The sequence below is a fragment of the Colletotrichum costaricense genome (assembly GCF_030867565.1).
Source record: "Colletotrichum costaricense strain IMI 309622 chromosome Unknown Scaffold_29.1, whole genome shotgun sequence".
NCBI lineage: Eukaryota > Fungi > Ascomycota > Sordariomycetes > Glomerellales > Glomerellaceae > Colletotrichum > Colletotrichum costaricense.
Genome location: NW_026848258.1, coordinates 192,369 through 213,968, shown reverse-complemented (window position 1 = coordinate 213,968; position 21,600 = coordinate 192,369). Strand labels below are relative to the sequence as shown.

The 21,600-nt window shown below is 54.3% G+C and overlaps 9 protein-coding genes across 9 annotated transcripts; 3 read left to right on the top strand and 6 right to left on the bottom strand.

The window, feature by feature from the left end:
- Positions 1 to 1,844: 1,844 nt before the first annotated feature.
- On the top strand, positions 1,845 to 2,036 carry CCOS01_16339 (uncharacterized protein; the record flags this gene model as incomplete). The annotated part of the gene is made up of 1 exon (XM_060464475.1): positions 1,845 to 2,036. One exon carries the CDS (start codon positions 1,845 to 1,847, stop codon positions 2,034 to 2,036), a length of 192 nt encoding a protein of 63 aa, XP_060304971.1.
- A 466-nt stretch (positions 2,037 to 2,502) lies between these two features.
- Positions 2,503 to 3,520, bottom strand: CCOS01_16337 (uncharacterized protein; the record flags this gene model as incomplete). Its single annotated transcript, XM_060464473.1, has 2 exons — positions 2,503 to 3,076; positions 3,369 to 3,520. 2 exons carry the CDS (start codon positions 3,518 to 3,520, stop codon positions 2,503 to 2,505), a joined length of 726 nt encoding a protein of 241 aa, XP_060304969.1.
- Positions 2,957 to 3,490, top strand: CCOS01_16338 (uncharacterized protein; the record flags this gene model as incomplete). The annotated part of the gene is made up of 2 exons (XM_060464474.1): positions 2,957 to 3,052; positions 3,305 to 3,490. 2 exons carry the CDS (start codon positions 2,957 to 2,959, stop codon positions 3,488 to 3,490), a joined length of 282 nt encoding a protein of 93 aa, XP_060304970.1.
- A 773-nt stretch (positions 3,521 to 4,293) lies between the features above and the next one.
- Positions 4,294 to 4,476, bottom strand: CCOS01_16336 (uncharacterized protein; the record flags this gene model as incomplete). The annotated part of the gene is made up of 1 exon (XM_060464472.1): positions 4,294 to 4,476. The coding sequence occupies one exon, from the start codon at positions 4,474 to 4,476 to the stop codon at positions 4,294 to 4,296; it is 183 nt and encodes a 60-aa protein (XP_060304968.1).
- A 1,834-nt stretch (positions 4,477 to 6,310) lies between these two features.
- On the bottom strand, positions 6,311 to 6,685 carry CCOS01_16335 (uncharacterized protein; the record flags this gene model as incomplete). Its single annotated transcript, XM_060464471.1, has 1 exon — positions 6,311 to 6,685. The coding sequence occupies one exon, from the start codon at positions 6,683 to 6,685 to the stop codon at positions 6,311 to 6,313; it is 375 nt and encodes a 124-aa protein (XP_060304967.1).
- Positions 6,686 to 7,700: 1,015 nt separating this feature from the next.
- CCOS01_16334 (uncharacterized protein) lies at positions 7,701 to 7,970 on the bottom strand (the record flags this gene model as incomplete). Its single annotated transcript, XM_060464470.1, has 1 exon — positions 7,701 to 7,970. One exon carries the CDS (start codon positions 7,968 to 7,970, stop codon positions 7,701 to 7,703), a length of 270 nt encoding a protein of 89 aa, XP_060304966.1.
- A 908-nt stretch (positions 7,971 to 8,878) lies between these two features.
- Positions 8,879 to 9,997, top strand: CCOS01_16333 (uncharacterized protein; the record flags this gene model as incomplete). Its single annotated transcript, XM_060464469.1, has 2 exons — positions 8,879 to 9,071; positions 9,231 to 9,997. The coding sequence occupies 2 exons, from the start codon at positions 8,879 to 8,881 to the stop codon at positions 9,995 to 9,997; spliced, it is 960 nt and encodes a 319-aa protein (XP_060304965.1).
- A 520-nt stretch (positions 9,998 to 10,517) lies between these two features.
- CCOS01_16332 (pyridoxamine 5'-phosphate oxidase) lies at positions 10,518 to 11,532 on the bottom strand (the record flags this gene model as incomplete). The annotated part of the gene is made up of 2 exons (XM_060464468.1): positions 10,518 to 11,236; positions 11,451 to 11,532. The coding sequence occupies 2 exons, from the start codon at positions 11,530 to 11,532 to the stop codon at positions 10,518 to 10,520; spliced, it is 801 nt and encodes a 266-aa protein (XP_060304964.1).
- A 1,111-nt stretch (positions 11,533 to 12,643) lies between these two features.
- CCOS01_16331 (carbamoyl-phosphate synthase) lies at positions 12,644 to 19,450 on the bottom strand (the record flags this gene model as incomplete). The annotated part of the gene is made up of 3 exons (XM_060464467.1): positions 12,644 to 12,700; positions 12,752 to 18,780; positions 18,835 to 19,450. The coding sequence occupies 3 exons, from the start codon at positions 19,448 to 19,450 to the stop codon at positions 12,644 to 12,646; spliced, it is 6,702 nt and encodes a 2,233-aa protein (XP_060304963.1).
- Positions 19,451 to 21,600: the final 2,150 nt, after the last annotated feature.

Sequence of the window (21,600 nt, the reverse complement as noted above, 5' to 3'; positions counted from 1 at the left end):
ATTTTATATTCCATATGGACGGTACGTTTCATGCCCCCCCCCCCCTCCCACCCTTCATTACTAGCTCTCCCATCACAGGCACAGATCTGCCCCGAACCTCGGACCAAACAGTACCTCTTGCTTCCCTTCCTTTATGGTATTCTTTGTCGTTGACTGACTGCACCCACCCCCCAAATGAGTCCCTTCACTCATATCTAGCATCGAATGTTCTGTCTAACCGTCTCAGTCGCAATAATAAACGCATACAGCATTCAATGGCGCGGACCCAATAAGAGATCAAGTCAAGATCATTCAAGGGGCTTAGCGAGTCCGATACCCCCGATTCAAGCCTGATACAGAATCCCACGAGAAATAGAATTTGGCAGCCCCCCCATCCGTTGCTCGTACTACACCATCAGGACTAACTCAAAGCAGGCCAACATTGTTCGTTAGCCCAACCATAGCTGCATCACAGGATTTTTTGTTAATACCAAACACCCCCTCTCGCCGACAAGTATCTCGCAGTCGCTGTACTTCGCTGTACCGACGCTCAACAAGGGTACTGCCCGCTCACTCCGTCAACGCCGGCTCTACAATCAACAATAGATAAGCTATTCCAGACGCAAAGGGTATATGATGACTCTTCATTTCAACAAGCGATTGCTCACTGACCAATACCGCACGAGAATGGGACACCGTAAACATCCAGCCTGCTTACGAGGTCCATGTCCCAGGTTGGAACATATCCCAAGGACGAGAGGACGTAAATCATACAGCAATGCCAAAGTCCAAGTTGCTCATATCGACCCTGACCTGTTGCTTACGAGACTTCATTCTTTTCAGTACCGCCGGTAAGATATCAGCACCCAGGCAAGCACAAACAGTATTCGTTGGGAAGTCCTATTCTGCCGCCGACACAGTATCATCCAACTCATCTTCGTAATTGCCTAGCGCTCAGCTTGTACACGACATCACATGTCGTAAAGAACGATATTGAAAGCTACACGTATTATCTCCTCTCTATGAGATCACTCACTGTTTGCGTAGCACGTGTGCCGCGGTCAACCTCTTGTGAACACCATCACAGCATCAGCCCCCCACTTCCCACTTCATCCCACGGGCACAGTTCCATCGCGTTGGCCCAAGATAGCAATTCATGCACTCAGAAAACGAGCAAACCACCCTCCAGGAGAAGTATATCCCGTCACGTAAAGGACCTGCCTGATGGTGGTTATGTTACTTTGTCATATTTCACGTATACGTTCATCCCCGGAAGAGCACGTGGTCACTTCCGTACACGTATACAAACACAAACCTTTACGGATACCCTATTGTCAAATCTCCATGCACATGATCTGATTCCGTACCACACTCCCACAAAGCACGCACATACATATCCCCGACAAATGGAGATACAAACACGTCCCCCATCCCCAGAATTTCGCAAGTCTGACCACTGACATCTCCCCTCCCCTCCACCAAGTGGAAACCTGCACGAGGGACTCAGGTAGAGACAGCGACCCGGAACTGGCCGACCTGCGTATGTGGAGAGGTACTCCGTCCGGAGTACACAGGAACCAAAGAAAAAAAGGAAAGAAAAAAAAAACGCTCACCCAAACACGGGAAATCTTGGCGGGGAGCCCGAAGATCAATCCCCCACCCGCCCCTCCATTGACAATTCCCTTGCGACTGTCGATCTTTCGGGTATAAAAAAGACATTTATGTGGAAACATACGAATTTTCTCAGGGAGAGGAGAAGAACGTGGGGAATAAAACAACCAAAAAAACCCGTTACCCGCGTGCCCTGCTTAGGAGAACCGGACCGAAGGGAGTGTTGCAAGACAAGGCGGGTATCATCTGTAGGGATGTTCCCAAGGCTCGGCGTTCCTGGAGACGGTTGCCTCCCCCTCCCACCCGCCGGAATACGAAATGCATTGGCATCTTGGCAAGCCTTGTTGCGGAGACGAGCATACGAAATCCGACAGCGAGAGGAAAGAAAAAGAAAGCAATTTGGCCCAGAAGAGCTCAGGAGGGGGACCTTGTCTCGAAACTGCTGATGCGATGTCGCCATTTGTGGCAGGTCTGCCAAGTCAGGGGAAGAGGTGACCCAGGAATCATTCCTGTTGGGCCAGAAACGAAATTTCGTGGGCGCATTTGTGAGGCTGACATCTTTGCAACGGGATGGCGCAGCGCAGGTCTGAGATCCCCTGAGTGAGATTTGCTGGAATTGCAATTGTTAGGTCAGGCTGTCAGCTTTGGGAGCTGAAAAGAAAAAAAGCCTCGTCAGGTCAGACTTGCAGTAAGCAAATGCACTCGCTACATGTGCAGCTTGTCGAAGCCTACCAAGGAGCTCACACGACAAACGTGTGTTATCCAACCTCCCAGGCAGGGCCTTGTTTCCAATTTTTTCTACTTGTTCTGCAAATTTTCGGCTTGGGCGTTATGATAAAGCCAACTGAAGTATGCTGCCGCACGCACGCGGGGGACACGTAGAGCCCGTGACTCGGCCCCGGGCCGGAATCCTCAGTTCGTGCCCGACCGGCCGGGGTGGACTGAGGCGGACGTGATTGGACTACCTCTCACAGTCACAGCCCGCACGAACGGGACTGCAGGCAAGAGGCGGGGGAAAGCTCTAAATATTTCGGGACAAGCACGCGTTGCATGGGGCCGAGGGAAACCATAACTTGCAGGTGAATATCGGGGTGCATGCATGACAGACTTTAGATGCGGATCTTTGGCGAGCCGATCAGCTTCGTAGGTGCAGACAACTGATCTCGTACATCGCGGTGCCCGCGGAAGTGTTGCGTCCCTCACGGGTAGAGATTTCTTCGCTGGCTGCTCCAGGGTTTGACGACGAGCGGACGAAGGAAGACTTGGCAGACCTCGTTGAGGTTTGGTTGCGCGCTCGGACGACGTCCCGTGGGACGGACGTTTGGCAGGCCATTTGGCATTGCCAGCGAGTCCGTCAGACGCTCTGATGGATATGGCCGCGCCTAATGACCCGCTAAGAGCTCCCTCGTGGCTGCGTGGCATCCCGCTTGCGCCGCTTGCGGCGACAAAGCTTCTGTCGGGCGTCTGTTGACCGAAGCCATTACGCCTGTGTTAAGCCACTGGCTCAGGTAAGAGTGCTGCGATGGAGGCACGAAGGTTGGGTCAAGGTCATATGCGGCGGTTCAGGGCACCTCCCGCGAATCCAGACTCAACCGCTACAATTCCACCCATCCAAACGTCATGTTAGTCGTGGGTTGTAAAGCCAAGTATGGGAGAAACTTGGTCAATTGAGGCAAGGTTCACAGGAACCGCTGATTCTGCTAGTACCCCATAGACGGCATACGCCGGCGAGATTAAGATCGACCCGGAGTTATGGGAGGTAGGAGTGCACGACTACGGCATCGCCTTTTTTCGACCCTTGGAAGATCTGGACCCTGGATACTTGATAACCCACCCGGAAACGAGCAGACGTCTGGTCGAGACTCTGAACTGCGAAGCGTTCGCGGCCAACGTCGCTTAATGCCAAGCTCCATGTGCCGATTCGCATCATAGTGGCGGATATTTTCAAACAAAGAGAACGGAGCTCCAAGGTACTCCGTGCCGCAAAGCTTTGGCCCTCGTAGACGCAACCGAGCCATAGGCAAGCAGATGGGCGATTTTGGACCCTGAGCGATGGATGAGTGACGTGGGGAGGCAGGGAATCAATTGCCTCGCAGTGCAGGAGCTTCGGGATGAACAGAGCTTCCCATTCTGACACACGACAATCCGCAATACGGCCGTGGCTGACGGCCACGTCCACTGCTATGGCGACACGAATGCACTGACGGTAGGAATTCTTGCGCTCGCAGGAGCAAGGCAGCAGAATTATGTTGTGGGGAAAGCTGTCTCTGGAGGAAGGCTGTGCGTTTGCTCGTCCATAGTCTGACCGTCCGAGCTCGAGGTGTTGGGAGTCTTGGGGTGGGAAATAGGGGATGATCTGACGTATGGTGCATTGTCGATGGGCCGAACAGGGAGCGGGTTTATGCAGTGACGCGGAGAGTGTTATGCAAACTACCAGCGGTTGGTCTCTGATCTCTGGCGCTAGCAGAGGTTTCCAAGGCAAGGCTGGGGCCCCAAACGATGGTGGTCGGGATATGCTCTATGTCAGTGGTTCTCCTAGAGTCTTGGTTGCTCAGTGGTGCTGTAGGGGCACATGCATGTCAAGTTCAGGTGCTCTTGTGTAGGTAATCCATCGTCCCATCAGTTGCGCGCGTGAGATGGATGGGACGGTGTGGTTTGTGTCTGCATGGTGGTTGCATTCTCGTGAAGCCGGTTGCAGCCAAGTCAGGTACGGATGCATGAGGTGTGGGATGAGGTTTTTAAGTTTGGTTGGCTGGAAGGATCATCGAGATATCCGCAGCCCGAGGCCAAAGTCGACCACGATGCGATGCAGATGCAGATGCAGAGCTGCAGCACCGGCCGTACTCGAACGAGCTTGATCTGTTGCAACAATCGAGCACTCGCCATTTGCCAATCCCTTCCGTTCGTGTCGGGCTTGCCTAGACCACGATGCAGTGGGGATTGGCCATGATCGTGGAAGCAGGTCTCGACTGTTGATGTCAAATAAGAGAACAAAGAGGGAGAGGCATAGAGTATCGATATCGACCGAATGACAGGAACAAGAAGCCGCAACGGGAATAGTCGAGGTTCAGTATTGGTAGCGCAATGCGGTTCAAGACCCGACGACTGTTGCAATCGCGCTTCGTAGCGTCTACCTCGTTGGACCAAAGGACCGAAGTCTTTACCCCAGAGTGCCGGCCTCCAGGTGGGGGTGGAAAGTTGGAAGAGAACAAAGAGACGGGCGAGGCGGCCTTGTCAGTCGTTGCTCACTGGAATGCTGAACTGTCGCTTGTCTTCCATCGGGCCCAAGCATGTTTCCTCAAGGAGGGAAAAAATCTGCCATTTGGCGCGGCCGTGGCTGTGGCTGGATTAGCACGTCACTATACGTAGACGCTACGCTGAGACCAAGGGTCCCAGCGTGCCGAACACGGCGTGCTGCAAACCCACGGAGCAGACTTCGAGGGTTCACGACCGTCGACACTGCTGTGATGTTGGTCACGATCCACGTCAAGATGGAGGTTGGCGGCTTCGTGGCAAGGTGGTTGAGGTGAGACCGTGAGAAGTTCGTGAGCAGTCTGGGCGAATGGACAGACGGGTGGCTTCCACCACGGGAGATCAGTTAGACTGGACCTTGGGCTTGTGGAGATGACAAGATGTACTTTGGAGGTACCTCGGGGAGTTCCTTCACGATATGAAAGGTCGTGGTTGTTGATGAGCGTATCCGTACTGTTTCTTTGCAAGGAGTCTTGGAATCGGACAAGCAAATGAACGAGTCGATGCGTTGTTTGGATGCCTCTCCTTTACCCTTGACTCTTGACTGTCGCCTTAAGAGACTCTGGTTGAGTTGGGACTGACCGCCTGCGGTGAAGAGTTGCCGCCTTTTCCATGCAGAGGTTTCGAACCCACACAACGGATAGTCGCATCAGATGTTGTCTTGTTGGAAAATGGAGAAGCTGAGGAGAAGAGATCCATCTGGCAAAGTGACAGGTCACAAAAGGCGTCCCCGAAGTGCGACGCACCTCACCTCTCACCTCCAAGTACCTTTGGATGTACCTCCCTTCACCACCTCACCTCACCTCACCTTGCCTCACCATGGGCAGCGCAGGTACGCTGAGGTAGGTATTGCATCCAAGGTGCTTAGCTAAGGCAGCTTCGGTTGATCCTCGCACTCACTCAGTGAGACACTGATACTGACTGTGAGCCCCTCAGTGAGGGGACCCAAACAGTAGTGTACGTACCCAGCCTCGCTCCGTCACCAGCTCAGCCCAGCTTCCAGCGGGTCCTTCGGGCCTGCAATCCCCACTACAACCCACTGGACGAACACCCTTTGACACCCAAATTAGCACTCGCTGAGGGTTGTCGTCACGGTGAACCGGGCAAGCCAGAACAACATGGCCAGGCTGTCCCTGGTTGCCATCCATGAGATCCAGGAACCTGCCCCCTTCTCGAAAAACAACACACTCGCAACATGAACGCGCAACACGCACGACACACCACCACCAATGTCTAAAGGGCAACTCGTGCGAGAGATTCTCCTTGGGATCACCTTGGGAAGCCTGCCTACCTTAGGTATTCCGTGACTCCGTAGAGGAGTGCAGCAAGGTTTGCTTGGCCTTTTCGTATCCATGTGGTCCATCGGAAAATACCACCAGTCAGGATGCAATGGATGAACAATGGCACCATCTGATCGACCATCCGTGTGACGAAAAGCCCGCCGTTCCTGGATGTGCCACGGTGATGGTCAAACAGAACTGGACCGCTTGTTTGAGCCCCAGAGGCCCTTGAGCAAGCCTGTCTTGCCTGTCTTGCCCTTTTTCTTTTCCCCGATTCGATCCCTTTCTCGGATAGGCAATGAGGCACGGGGGTGTACTTTTGTGAGGGGATGCGAGACACGGGAACTGAAGAGCTGCCACACCAACTCATCGAGGCTTCCTTTGGCTTCTGACTGAATGTCGACAGCTGCAAGCTCCAGGAGAGGGATTCGGTGGATGATCTGAGACTCAGACGATGGAGGCAGGATGAACAAGGCCCGAGACGGGATGGCAGCATTGGCACTGTCATCATCAGGATGGGTTGATGAGGGGATGCCAACTGCCGTCCACCCATCCAACGTCATCCTGTACTAGCATTCTGGAAGAGAGGAAGGATAGCTGGACGTGTTATGATCTGAGGCCAGGGAATAAGCCAGCAAGCACCATCATCAACACCACTGACTGCGGCGGCATGCGGCGGCGGGCCTGCCTTTTTTGCTGCCCAGGGTGCTCACTGCACAGGACTGACGCGAGCGTTTCGTCTACAATGGGCAAAAGGGAAACAAAATTGCCAGCCATCGACGCAAGATTCCCGAAGCCGGGATGCCTGTCTCGTTCGTTGCGTCAGCCACCGTCACATATTATCTTGTGGGATGGGCAACACAAGACGACCGGAGTGGTTGGGATGTAATTTGAGGGCGAGTGACTGAAACGATTCTTATTTTTTGAATTTTAATTCTGCGTCTACGGATACTGCGTATGGATCAGGTATGTCTGGGTATCACCGCTGCTGGGTAAGGCAACCTGTGCCTGTGTAAGAGTGGGATTTGTTTGGGCCCTGTTCATCTGATTCTTATGGATAACATCAACAACAAATCCATGCCAAATGGGAATTCAGCGATGATGTGAAGTCTTTCTGCCCAAGGCTCGCATGTTTGGTTTGCCATGACCGGACGATAGTAGTCGATAAACCATGCATCTAGATGCAAGAGAACGGGCACCTATTCAGACCCATCCATCAGGTATAGAGTACCCGTACGTGTGGTGATGAGTGGCCATTTTTGCCCGCATTTTGTCACTTTGTTTTGTGCCCGCATTCCCAATTTCTCGCTTCTCTTCTTCTTTTCTCGACTCCATTCAGTGATCCTCGCCCACATTGCTGCTGCCCCCCCCCCCCTGCCGGGCCTGCCCTCGTTCTTGCAGATACGCTAAAGAGCCGAGAGGGAAAAGAGGACCATTGCCGGGGTTTCCTTCTCGTTTTCCCTTGCCAAGTTGCCGTTACACCCCTGTCTTGGTGCCCTCTTCTCGGCCCTCGTCCACGTCGTCTTCGGTTCTCACCTACGGGTTATCCGCACCGCCTATTTCGTCCACCACCACTTGCTAGCTAATACTTGCCATCGTACGGAAAGCAATGCTCCCGGGGATCGAGACTTGTAGGGGGTGTGCGAAGATTAGACTGTAGAAACAAAAGACAGCAAGAGAAGATAGACCAGAGAGAGAACGCCAAAGCCAGATGATCCCGCTCAGACAGCGCGCTAAAAGTGAAGGAGTGAAAGAAAACCAAAGTTGCCAAAGAAAAGGTACATGCGAGGTACGTCCGAAGAGTACAGGGGGGAGGCACTGGGGGGCTTTGGACACAGAGCGCAGCATTGCATCAACACGGACCATTCTGCACTACTGGCGCAGTACGGAGTACCTACGCCTCCACCCCAACCTGCCTGTAATGGCATGAGCGATGGGCGATGAGAGGTTCCCAATTGTCCTGTCCATGTCTTTCCTCTTCTTCGTCTCCAACTTGTGCTTGTTGCGGAACCCACTTGGTGCAACGCCCACCGCCGAAATACACACTCTCTCTCAACCAGATAGTACCCCGTACAGAGTGCCAGAATCCCAGAATCCCAGGCTCTAGCCCAGCCCGCCCGTCCATCTTCCCGCTCCTCGCGACTCGTTTCCCAAACCCGACTCAGCCTTACTTCGCTTTATGAACCCTGCATAACTTACCAGCAACGGCATCTGGGATCCTTTCTCTCTGTGTCTGGTCCAAGTTCGAAGCCCCTTTCTGGTGTACGGATACACCCATTGCTACTAGGTACGGAGCATGTACTCGGACCTGGCAATCCCAATCCCAATCCCAAATCCAATCCCACCACGCCCGTCCATCATCCACCTACCTCACTACATATACCGCCCCGACCTCCCACCTCATCCAAGCGTCTCTCCTTGTGCTCTCCTACTCACCTCTCCAACCCGACGTTGCGTGATCACATCATCCCCTTACGACCGAGTACGAGCTACTGCCCTAATCACACACCCGATTACAAGCTGCATACGAATATGAGCAGCACCCCCTACTGCTCAGGACCGAGGATAGGAAGAGTTGGCTTTTACGACGTTTACCACCCACGACCGACACGATCCACCAACAGATAATTTTCTACCCGTTCCGCTATTGTTACTGTTGTAAAACAGGAATCACTTCGCATACACACACATTCCAAAACCAACAACTACCACCAGGCCCATCAGTCAGAGCCGTGGGCACGAGACACAACGACAAGATGGGCAACATGGCGAGACAGGTCCAGAACACCGACTACTCGGACGACGAATACGGAGCCGAGGACGCCTACTTCACCTACCGACCCCTCTCCAACCTTCCCACCCCGCCACCTTCATCCAGGAATTCTTCCGCCCACCAGAGCCCGAAAACGGCCTTGGAAGAAGGCGACATCCTGCAAGAAAAGTTCCTTGGTACGTGCAGCCCGAATTACGTGATGGCGGATGGGGAAAGAGCTTTGGCAACCCTTACAGACTTTACCCCGTCTTGCTCCAACGCTCGTTCGTTCGATGGGCATGCTCCAAATGCAATATATTATATGCAATGTAATGCTAACCTCCGCGCGCTTACAGGCCCCGCCATCCACCTCGTCAACCTCGTTCCCACGTCAGCTTCCCTCACGACCCCGTCGGTGCCTCTGGTCCAGGCCATGCTCAGCCGGTCCGGCCTCCCGCTCGAGACCATTGCCTTGGCCGTCTGCATCCTCGACTCTCTCAACTCCAAGTTCGCCCTGAGCTGGCGCTTGCAGTGCCCCCTGCTCGTCGACGGTTCTTCCTACAACAAACGCCACACTCTTGGCCACAGCCCTCTCCTCGATCGCCGCCGCCAGCAGCAGCTGCACATCGACTCGGTCCAGCCCGAGCTCATCATCCTGTCTGCCCTCGTCATCGCCGCCAAATTCACCGACGACTGCCACGACTCGACGTCATACTACTCGTCAAATTGGGGCAAGGACACTTGGTCGTGCGAGCAGATCAACGTAACGGAACGCTGCATCTGCGAGAACCTCAACTACCGCATCAAGCCCCTGGTCGACGATGAGGATCTGCTCGCCGACACTATGGTTGACATGCAGCTGGCCGCACGGCACTACAACTCGGCCCGCCCCGTCCAACCCCACGAGATGGGACACAGCAAGAGCAAGAGCATGACGATCGGTACTGCCGTGATTGGTCTGGGCCTGCAGCTGACGCCCGTCGACACGCCCAAGTCTGAGGTCGAGTCGTTTGGTGACGAAGTGCGTGCGGCTCTTGAGAAGACGACCTTTGGCGGGGATTACATGTCCCTGACCTTTTCCGGTAACGACATGGGTCTGTCTCCAGTTGGCGAGGAGTTTTGAGGAACGAAGATGGAAAACAAAAAGGGACGACGGGACAATCAGCGAGCGAGCGTTTTTGTTTGATTGTCATGATGGTTGATTTGCATGCCCTGTGGGATTCCGAGAGGATATTCCGCACATTTGCATAAGTCTCACTGGCTTATTGTATACTGAGGGGGCGACATCATTTTTTTCAAAGCTTGAACGTTTTTAGGATACCAAAACCTCGGCCTTGACGAGGGCTTGACGGGCTACGCATTTTGTAATTTTTCTTGAGCGATCAAACTGGGCTGGCGTATATGGTGGATAAGGGGTTTCATCGGTATCGGGTTGGGGGGTTTGGGATCAGGGTCGCGACACTGGAAACCATGGTTCATCTTTTTATCATACCCTATTTGGTAATGTAGTCCAGGAAAGACAAATTTTCTCACTTTTACACATTGTTCCCTTGCTGTGATTCCTTATGATGAGTGATGGTATTTTGACTTAACAACAAAAACCAGAGTTTACATGTCTAACCTAGAAACTACACCATCACCGCCTAAGGGCTCAACCTGTTGATCGTCCACTTATCCTCCTCGCCCTCCACCTTGTCATACACAAACCGGTCATGAAGCCGACTATCCCTCCCCTGCCAAAACTCAACCCTCTCCGGTACGATCCTCAACCCGCCCCAAAACTCGGGCACCGGAATCGTCTCCTGGCCCTCGAACCGCTCCTCCACCTCCTTCACCCACCCCTCCAGCTGCGCCCTCCCATCGTCCTTCTCCCCCTCCTCGCCTCTCACCCCTTCCTGCGGCTCCAGCACCTGACTCTGCCGCGAAGCCCACGCCCCGATCCGGCTCCCGCGCACGCGGGTGTCGTAGTACACCTGGCTCTCCTCCCTCGTCAACCTCTCCGCCCTGCCCTCGACTCTGACCTGCCTCTGCAGCGCCTCCCACCAGAACGTCAGGCTCGCGTGCGGGTTGGAGGCGAGGTCGGCTGCTTTGCGGGAGGTGCCGAGGTTGGTGTAGACTACGAAGCCGCCCTTGGCGTCGAGTTCTTTGAGGTAGACCATGCGGGCGGAGACGCGGCCGGACGGCAGGGAGGCGGTGGAGAGGGTGCAGGTTTCCGGGTGGGAGACGGCGTGGGTTTGTTGGGCTGCCGTGAACCAGGTGTTGAACTGGTGGGTTGGCGAGGTTGGGTGCAGGGAGGGGAGGGAGAGGCGGCCGAGGGTGAATTGGTCTGCGCGGGTGTTTTGGGAGGAGCCGGCGGGTGCGACTGCGATGTTAGTTTTTGGTGTTCTGTGGGGGTTTGTGGTGAGGGGGTTGGTGAGGTGAGATGGGAGGGGAGCATGAGAGTGAGATGAGGGCCGTTCTTTCCCGGCGTCTTCATCATCCAGTGATCCGGTGATCCGGCCTTTTCACTCTCATTGTGCCTCTTCACCCGGGGATGCCATGCTACGCAGATCAAAAGGGCAGTGGTGAGAACTTACAGATGAGCTTCTCGCTCTCGGGAGGCGGGTGTAGAGCCATCTTGAGCGATCTCGAGAATCTGTATGCGAAGCCGGGCCTCATATGCGAGAGGTCAAATGTTCACCTTGGCTGGTGAGTAAGTGGTCTTGTTTACCAGAACTTCCTCATTACCCAACTTTCATCAGCTGATGGAGAACACGGGCAGAAGAAAGTTGATTGTTTCGTGACTCAATGAAAAGCGACTCACGAGGAAATGCTAGGATTGACGTCCAGATCAATTGCAGCTTCGAAGTTCGCGCTTAGGTACGTAAAATGTCGAGAGTAAGTTGGTGCGGTGTGTTTGATGTGTGTAGACCAGCGTGTAAAGGGTGAGGTGATTTACGCGTCTGAAAAAGCGGTTGCAGTGTCATGTCATGACTTGGTAACTTTCCCTCTCATGATGCTTGCATTTGGAGTGAGGGGCACCGCAAGCTGCAAAAAACGCCCCACATTCTCGGAGCACGTTGCTGAGGGTGGACAGCCGCAGAATGTTCCACCCGTTCTTCTCCCCTTCCCACACACCTCGACACTCAAACACGTTGACATCGGATTGTATGTAGGTAGGCGCAGCGCGCAGAACACCCACATTGCGGAGCTCAGGTGCGGAGCAGGGATCAGCCCAGCACATCAGTCCTCCGATCGGACCACTTGATGACTACACATTGAGAGACGTCACAAATAACAATAGAATACACACAACACACATACACGCAAGACACACACATAACGCAACAGACCAAACAAACGTATTTCATTCCGTACAGACGACGGGTAGGGGGTATCATATCGTAAACAAACGTCATCCAGGTACGCAAGATACGCAACGTACGCAACAAACGTAGCGAACGCAACGCACTATACGCACTACCCAAAACACCTCTAAACCCAAATAAAAACATGTAATCCCTCTTACACCACGACGTCGTGATGGCGCGAGCCAAACAACGGACGTCTTGACGGCGCGCTTTCTTATACGCCAATTTTGAGGAATAGTTGCTTCCTACTTTGTGTGTGTGTCTATACTATCATCCCGATGAAAAAGGGAAAAAAAAAAAAGTCCGAAAACCCAAAACACCAAACTGTTCTAAAAACTTTTTTGCACGTGTGCATTTTTTGTTCTCATGTCCAAGTTCCCCGTACAATTAGGAAAGAAAGCCAAAAGAAAATTTCATCTCTATGGTGCCATAACCAACGCAAGCAAAGCCATGCGGCAGTATAGACCATATCTCATCTGTGCAACTTGTCAGCATTCTGTTCAAACCTCAAGGGTCAAGGAACTTACCTGTCTGAAGTAAGCCGCACGCTGGTCAGTGTCAACCTCGGGCGCAATCTCCTCGTTTCTCGGGAGAGGGTGCAGGATGCACATGTCTCTCTTGGCCGACTTGAGGGTGCGGTTGTCGATGCGGTACGAGTTCTTGACCTTCTCGTAGTCCTCCACCGTCGGGAATCTCTCCTTCTGGACGCGAGTGCAGTAGAGCACGTCGCTCTTGGCCAGGATCTCTGGAGTAAGCTCCTCAGACTCGCAAAGGAGCTGGCCAGACTCGACCAAGAAGTTGCGCACGTCGGTAGGCAGGGCAAGTCCCTTGGGAGAGACAAGCTGAACCTGGACACCGTAGTCGCGGAGAAGGTAGATCAGGGAGTGGACAGGGCGGCCGTAGAGCAGGTCACCAACGAAGGTGATGGTGAGACCCTGGACGGTACCGAGCTCCTCACGAATGGTGAAGAGATCAAGGAAGGCCTGAGTAGGGTGCTCCTTGCTGCCGTTGCCTCCGTTGATGACGGGAACGGGAGAATATCTCTTAGCAATCTCCACGCTGTGCTCGTCAGGGTGGCGGAGCACAACGGCGTCACCGTAGCAACCGAGGGTGCGCAGAGTGTCCTGGAGAGACTCGCCCTTCTGCACCGAGGATTGAGAGGTGGCAATGGCGACGGTGCGGCCGCCAAGTCTCTGCATCGCGGCATCGAAGGAGGCAGAAGTGCGGGTCGAAGGCTCGTAGAACAAGGTGCACAGGACCCGGCCCCGCAGAACGTTCAAGACACCCTCGCGCTGGACGCCCAGGCGCATCTGCTGAGCCACAGTGAAGAGGTGGTGAAGGTCAGCACGGGTGTACTGGCTGACAGACAGGCAGCTGTGGCTCTTCCACGACGAGGGCTGCGACAGGAGGTCCTGAAGCTTGGAGCCAACGGCGGGATGGAGAGGGGCGGGAAGACCGAGGTCCTCGAAGCCGCTGTTGCTCTTGTTGGGCAGGTAGCCGTCGGTGGGACGAAGCTTGGTGGGCCTCGAGGTGTTGAACAGCGACGGGCGACGGTCACGAGGGCTGTCAGGGTTGGTCAAAGACTGCAGCTGAGGCTTGATCGCAGGGGACATGGGCAGAGCACCGTGAGTGGACATGTCCTTGCCAAGAGCAGGCAGAGCCAGCAGCTCGCCATCCAGGCAGACGGTCTGGTCCTGGAAGGTCACACGCTGGACCGAACCGCGCATGGTGCGGCCAGCGAAGGGAGACCAGCCGTTGGTGTTGTGGACAGCGTAGGGACGGTCAATCTCAACCTCGACGCTGGTTCCAACCTGTTCATGGAGCTCAAAGATCTCCTTGGGGTTGTCGTAGAGACGAGCCTTGATGTCGTCGACGGTCAGCTTGCCCTCAGTAACGGAAGTGAGGAGCAGGGGCAGAGCGTCGGCGATGCCAACGGAAGGATCGGCGGTCTTGCCCAGAGAGCTGGCAAGCTGGTAAGGCAAGCTGCCAATGGAGAAGACGTCGATGGTGCTTAGGTGAGCCCAGAGAGCGTTCTGGTCGGCCTTGGTGGGGAGCAGGGCACAGTCGGGGAAGTCATCCTGCGAGAGGTACAGGGAGAAGATGGACACGTCGCAGGTGACCTTCAAGCCCTTGGCCTTGCTAAGGGCAATGAGCTTGATATCGTCCTTGGTGGAGACCGAGGTGACGTGAATTCTCCGGTTGTGCAGGCTGGCCAGGAGCAGGATGGAAGCCAGGTCGGTGAGCTTGGCATCAGTGACAATGGGCTTGTGCGCAGGCCACTTGTCAAAGTGGGCAGTCACGGCAGCGACCTTGCTGATGTTTCCAGACAGGTGGTTGAAGGGGATGAAGAGAGATCCGACCTCACCGGTCACGTGGCTGATACGGTCAGAGTTGTCAGAGGTGGCAGTGACGGAGAAGTTGAAGTCGCAGAATCCACCCTGCTTGCTGCTCTGCTGGGCGACCTTCAGGCTGACAGCATCGGTGATTGAGCCATCGACGCCGACAGGCATGATGCGGACCATGCTGAAACCGGCGGAGAGCGAGGCCTTGGTAACAGCCTTGAGATCCTTGCTTCCGGCAGTAGCAATACCAGGTACAAAGGCAGCGACGTTGATCAAGCCAGGCAGAGAGATGGTGCGGTGGCTGGTCTGGAAGTCGCGGCTGCCGACCTCGAGTCCGAAGTGGCGGGCAATGGCCTCAACGAGAATCTTGGCGTTCTTGACGTTGGTGACCAGAGGAACCTGGTAGTCGACGGCCATACGTCTGGTCTGGTAACCCTTACTCATGTAGTTGGCGGGACGGCGGTACTTGTTGTTGGAAGGCAAGTTGATGTAGAGATCAATCATAGTCTTGGCCAAGTGCTGCGTAAGGGAGAACTCGGAACGCTGGTCCTCCTGCTCGTTGGCAAGGACTTCCAGGTACTGAACGGGAATGTTGTGCTCCTGGAGGAAGTCGGCAGTACCGGCGGTAGCGAACAGCTTGTAGCCGAGGCGGGCAAGCTTGTCGATGGCGGGCAGCATCTCCTTCTTGTCCTTGTAAGAACCGATGGACAGAAGGATGTTGGCCTTGGGGATCTTGAATCCGGTGGACATCAAAGCCTTGAGGTAGGCTTCGTACTTGTCGACACCGAAGCAAGCAACTTCACCGGTGGAAGCCATCTCGACACCCAAGACGGGGTCTGCGCCGGAAAGACGGGAGAAACTGAACTGGGGAACCTTGACACCGACGCAGTTGGGGGCGATATCGGTAGCAGGGTAGGCCTCGAATGGCTTGCCAGTGATGGCCTTGGTGGCCATCTCAATCATGTCGACACCCATGACCTTGGAAACGAAGGGGAACGATCGAGAAGCACGGACGTTGCACTCGATGACCTTGATGTCGTTGTCCTTGGCGATGAACTGAATGTTGAAAGGGCCAGTGACGTTCAGAGCAGCACCAATCTTGCGAGTTGCCTCCTCGATTCTGGCAATGGTCTCGGGCTCCAAGTCCTGAGGGGGCAGGATGAGAGTGGCGTCACCAGAGTGAACACCGGCATTCTCGACGTGCTCAGAGATGAAGTGGCCAATGACAACACCGTCCTTGGCAACAGCATCCATCTCGATTTCCTTGGCGTTCTCAATGTACTTGGTAATAACGACAGGGTGCTCGCGGGAAACCTCAGCAGCCTGGGCCAAGTAGTTCTCGAGATCCTGCTCGGAGTAGACAGTGTTCATCGCAGCACCCGAGAGGACGTAAGAAGGTCGCACCAACACGGGGTAGGAGACGGCGTTGCAGAACTTCTTGGCCTCGTCGAAGCTGGTCAACTCCTTCCAGGTGGGCTGATCAACACCAATGGTGTCCAGCATACGAGAGAACTTGTAGCGGTTCTCGGCGTTATCAATCATCTCAGGAGAGGTACCAAGAATTTTGATGCCAGCGCGGTGGAGCGGCAGAGCGATGTTGTTGGGGGTCTGTCCACCCATAGCACCGAGGACACCACCAGCGCCTTCCAGCTGGTAGATATCAAGGATGGACTCCAAGCTGATGTTCTCGAAGTAGAGCTTGTCGGCCTCGTCGTAGTCGGTACTGACAGTCTCCGGGTTGTAGTTGACCATAATAGTCTTGAAGCCATCCTGGCGCAGGGTGCGAATAGCGCGAACAGAGCACCAATCGAACTCGACGGAAGAGCCAATGCGGTAGACACCAGATCCCAAGACCATGATGCCGTGGTCATCAAAGGACACATCACTCTCGGTCGCATTGTAGGTCAGGTAGAGGTAGTTGGTGTGAGCAGGGAACTCAGCAGCAACGGTATCGATTTGCTTGACAAACGGCATGATGCTGGCCTCCTGTCTCAGAGACCGCACGGCGATCTCGTTGGAGCTCCAGAACTTGGCGAGCTGACGATCAGAGAAACCGAGTCTCTTGGCCTGAAGGAGAATTGCAGGGGACTTGGAGATGTCGCTGGTGGTGTAGTTGGTCATGTTCTTGGCGAAGTCGCTCAAGCCCTTGAGCTTGTTCAGGAACCACTTGTCGATCTTGGTAAGCTCCCAGATCTTGTCGACGGTGTAGCCAGAGTGCATAGCGTTGGCAATGGCGAACAGACGCTGGTCGGAAGGAGTCTGCAGCTCGTCATCGATAGACATCAAAGCCTCGGTCTCGTTAAAGCCCAGGTTGTGGAAATCGATGGCACGAATTGCCTTCTGGATGGCTTCCTCAAAGCTCCTGCCGATGCTCATGACTTCACCAACACTCTTCATGGAGGAACCAAGCTGAGTGGAGACGCGGGTGAACTTCTTCAAGTCCCAGCGGGGCATCTTGACAACAACATAATCCAGGGAAGGCTCGAAGCAGGCGCAGGTGGACTTGGTGACGCTGTTGGCAATGTCCTTCAGGGGAATACCAAGACCAAGCTTGGCGGCGATGAAAGCCAAGGGGTATCCGGTAGCCTTGGAAGCAAGGGCAGAGGATCTCGACAATCTGGCGTTGACTTCGATAATGCAGTACTCCCTAGAGAAGGGGTTCAGGGCATACTGAATGTTGCACTCTCCGACGACGCCCAAGTGGCGAATGACGTTGACAGCGGTAGTGCGGAGCATGTTGTAGTCCTCATCAGACAAGGTCTGGGAGGGAGCGACAACAATGGAATCACCGGTGTGAATACCAAGGGGATCGAAGTTCTCCATGTTGCACACAGTGATACAGTTATCCTGAGCATCACGAACGACCTCGTACTCGATCTCCTTCCAGCCCTTCATACTGCGCTCGATAAGCACTTGGGGACTAGCGGCGAAGGCCTTGTTGCAGAGATCCATGAGCTCGGCCTCATTGTTGGCGAAACCACTGCCGAGACCTCCAAGAGCGTAGGCGGCTCTGACAATGACGGGGAAGCCAATGTCCTTGACACAAGACATGGCCTCGTCAATGTTGCTTGCAGAAGCAGACTTGGCGCACTTCTCGCCAATGGAGTCCATGCTGCGAGCAAAGAGCTCACGATCCTCAGTGGTGATGATGGTATCAATGGGGGTACCAAGGACCTGGACACCGAGCTCCTCGAACTCGTCCTTCAACTGGATACCGACTGACAGAGCAGTCTGTCCACCAAAGGTAACGTAAATGGCATCGGGTCTCTCGTACTGGATGACCTTGCGGACGAACTCTGCGTTGACGGGAAGGAAGTACACCTTATCGGCAAGACCCTTGGAGGTCTGAATCGTCGCAATGTTGGGGTTGATGAGAACGGTGTAGATACCCTCCTCCTTGAGAGCCTTGATGGCCTGGGAGCCAGAGTAGTCGAACTCTCCGGCCTGTCCAATACTGAGACCACCACTGCCCAGAATGAGGACCTTGCGAGGGTGGACGCGGGGGTGAAGACGCTCGTTCTCCTCGATGGTGCCACCGGGGAACTTGACCGGGGCGTTGAGCGCCTTGGGGTCGGCGGCGCACTCCTCAATGGTGCTAATGAAGACATCAAAAAGGTACTCGGTATCGCGAGGACCGGGTGTGCTCTCGGGGTGGAACTGCACACTGAAGTAAGGCTTGGACAGATGGGCAATACCCTCGTTGCTGCCGTCGTTGGCATTGACGAAGAGCTCCCTCCAGTCGGCCGTCAGTGACTTTGAGTCGACAGCGAAACCGTGGTTCTGGGAGGTGATGTGGCACTTTCCGGAGATCATGCTCGTGCAGGGAATGTTGTGACCTCTGTTGCCGAACTTCATCTTCTCGGTGCTGGCACCGGAGGCACGGGCGAGCAGCTGGTGTCCCAGGCAAATACCAAAGACGGGAGTCTTGGTCTTGTCCATGGCAGCCTGGATGTTCTTGACGGTCTTTTCCAGCATGGCCGGGTCACCGGGACCATTGGAGAGGAAGAGACCATCGTACTCTTCGCCGGCCTGCTTGACCAGGTCGTGGTCCCAGGGGCAGACCAGGACTTCGACACCGCGCTTGAGGAAGCACCTCAGCTGGTTGTACTTCATACCAACGTCCAAGCACAGGACGCGGATAGGTCGGCCGGAGGGGTGCTTCTTTACGGCAACGCTCGAAGGAGGCTTGTACAACTTGGGAGCCTTGATTGATACTAGAATGCAGAGTAAGCAAAAGCCGATTCAAGAGAATTGTTGGCAGAACTCACCCTCAGCTACGAGGTTCTTCTCGTTGGGGTTTACCCAGTCAACGGCCTGGAAGTCCTCCATGGAGAAGGACGCGACACCATTGACGCGACCGTTGGCGGTGCCGTTGGTCAGGTTCTTCTTTTGCAACAACAAGCGGCCGAGGGTGCTGCCCTGTGACCTCAGGTACTTTGTGAGTTGTCTGGTGTCAACGCCGTAGATGGCGGGGACGCCCTGCTCCTTGAGCCAGGTGCCAAGTGATGACTCTGCCAAGAAGTGGGAATAGTCCTCGCCCGAGTAGGAGTGGGCGACGAGACCGGCGATGTGAATCTGGGACGACTCGAAGTGAGCGGGCAGGTCGCCCAGGAGCTCGTCAATGGTCTCCCGCGAAGGAACACCATAGTTGCCAACCAGAGGGAAGGTGATAACCAGGATCTGGCCACGGTACGAGGGGTCTGTCACCGACTCCGGATACCCCACCATTCCGGTCTGGAAAACGAGCTCTCCGGCGATGCTCTTCTGGGCACCGAAGCTGTAACCCTGGTAGACGGTGCCATCGGGCAGCTCCAGAGCCATGAGGCCCTCGTCATCGGAGCCGACAATGCGGGCCGCAGCCGGGGGGTAGACGGTGAGCGACATTTTCGGTTGTGGAAGGAGGAGTTTCTTCTGGGTGATGCGGGGCACAGAGAAAATTGACGGGTGAAGAAACTCTCGGAGGGAAGAGGGTCTAAAGCAACAACGATGTGAAAGAAAGAAGTGCTAGAGAAAGTGACAGCAGCGAGCTCGTCAAAAGAGTCTCGTAGGTTGGTTCTGGAGCTCCCCAGCGATCATCTGCCACGATAGATCTTCGGGAAGTTATGCGAGTTTCTAGACAACCATTGTCGGAGAAAGAAAAAAGGAAAAAGAGAGAAGAAGGAAGAGAAGAGCCAAACAGCAGGACCCAAAGACTTTTACCTTGCTCTGACAGTGAGAAAAAAAAATTCATCTGGTTACCCCCCTCCTCCATCCTCAGGGCCGTCCCTCGCTGGGGGAGGAATTTAAGAGTGGATTGACCAATGATACAGGCAAAATCCCTGGACGGTGGAGTCCCGGCTACGTTGACACAGATCTGCAACTGAAAAATTACGGCTTGTGCTTCACCGAAATCGCAGGCGGTCAGTTATCAAAGGTCTAGCGCTATCTACCAAGTGGGCAGAAAGTGGCAGAAAATGGCGGTAGGTTTGGGTCATTGCCGCTTCTAGCCATAGGGCGGGGAAATTAGCCCCGCGTCACCAGCACCAAAATTCACCAATGCCACCAACAGCCCGCCCGGATGGCTGAGGTTGCAGAATTTTGTCGGTCTTGTCCCTGCAGAAATTTCTTTCCTCACCTCAAATTCACCTAGCTTGAGTGGCCAGTGGTGAAGAACCTAAAGCTGTGAGAAAACGGTGGCTGGCCACGAGTGGACCGGCCGCTTGTGAATCACTTCCAAAATTGGCCGAGTCCACGATTGGAATGGACCAGGCTACTTGCAATAGTATGTCCCCCAAATAACCTTGCAAATCGATACCTTGCGATCGATGTAGTGATTTATTACGAAGGCGTACCTAGGGCCTTGGGCTTACAAGCGTTTGGTAGCCGTGGCTCTTTTGAAGCATTGATGTGTGTGCTGGCTTGTAAGCTTATTGCGTAATCACTTCCATGTTACTACGTACTAAATATGGGTGGAAAATCCGATTTTGACCTGCGCACACCGGCCAAGGTGAGAACAGCTCTCACCTGTTTTCACCTGGCCATCGCCGATGCCGGTGCTGAGTTTTTGGCGGGGCATTCCTCTCGATTTGGGGTAGGTATGGGCAGCTGGGGCAACAACCCACCCCCCCGACTGGAAAATGCTTCGGATTCATCGAGACCTCGCAATGTCTAAATACTTTGCTTACCACATAGTTTCACTCTGAGTAATCACACCTTAGTTCTTTGCTTGAAAATTGGCCATGAGAAAATCCAGATTGGCAATGGCCACTGGTAGAGTGTTACGCATATGTATCTCGCCTCAATGAGTAAATAAGCCGTCGCGACAAAAAAAAAAAAAAAAAAACCACGGTGGTGTTTAAACCCATGCTTTGCGTTTTACACGGCGCCAATTCGAGTCCAGCCCCTCATTAAATACCATTTTTGGAGCATCTTTGGAGAAACTCTCGGCACCTTGTATTAAGGAACGGACAATGCGGATGACTTGACGTACTTGCACGTGCCATACTTATGTCTTATACTGGTTGATCGGAATGTGATATTCTCACTAAGTAGTTGAAATAAACGGCAACTGAGTGTTGTAGCGTGAGTAGGCAGGTCAAGTGACGGAAGATGACATTCCATTGGACGCTTCTAATGGACCCCACGGATCTCACCCAGCACATCATCTCTGACAGGGCGGCTCCCCTGTAAGCAGGACAGCTTACTAGCTGTACGAATAAGCAGGACAACTTCCTAATACGCAGTAGCTGTAAGCAGGACAGCTTACTAGTCTCGGAAGAGCCTGGAGCATGAATGCTTGGCTAAGCCAGTTGGGATTTAAGAGGTCGAAAGGAGCCAAAAAATGGGAGCAAGAACACAGGCCGGCAAGGTGGAGGCTTGACTCGTGAGGCTTGTACAATGCGAGGGAATTTGCGAAATTTGCTGTTGCCGGGCCTGCAGATTTGCGCTGCGGTGTGGTCAATTGGTGGAACGCATAGAGTTCGCGATACTGGCCTGGGTATGGCGGCCTCTACCCTGCAATATCTATTCGAGATCTGAATCGACATAAATCGCCG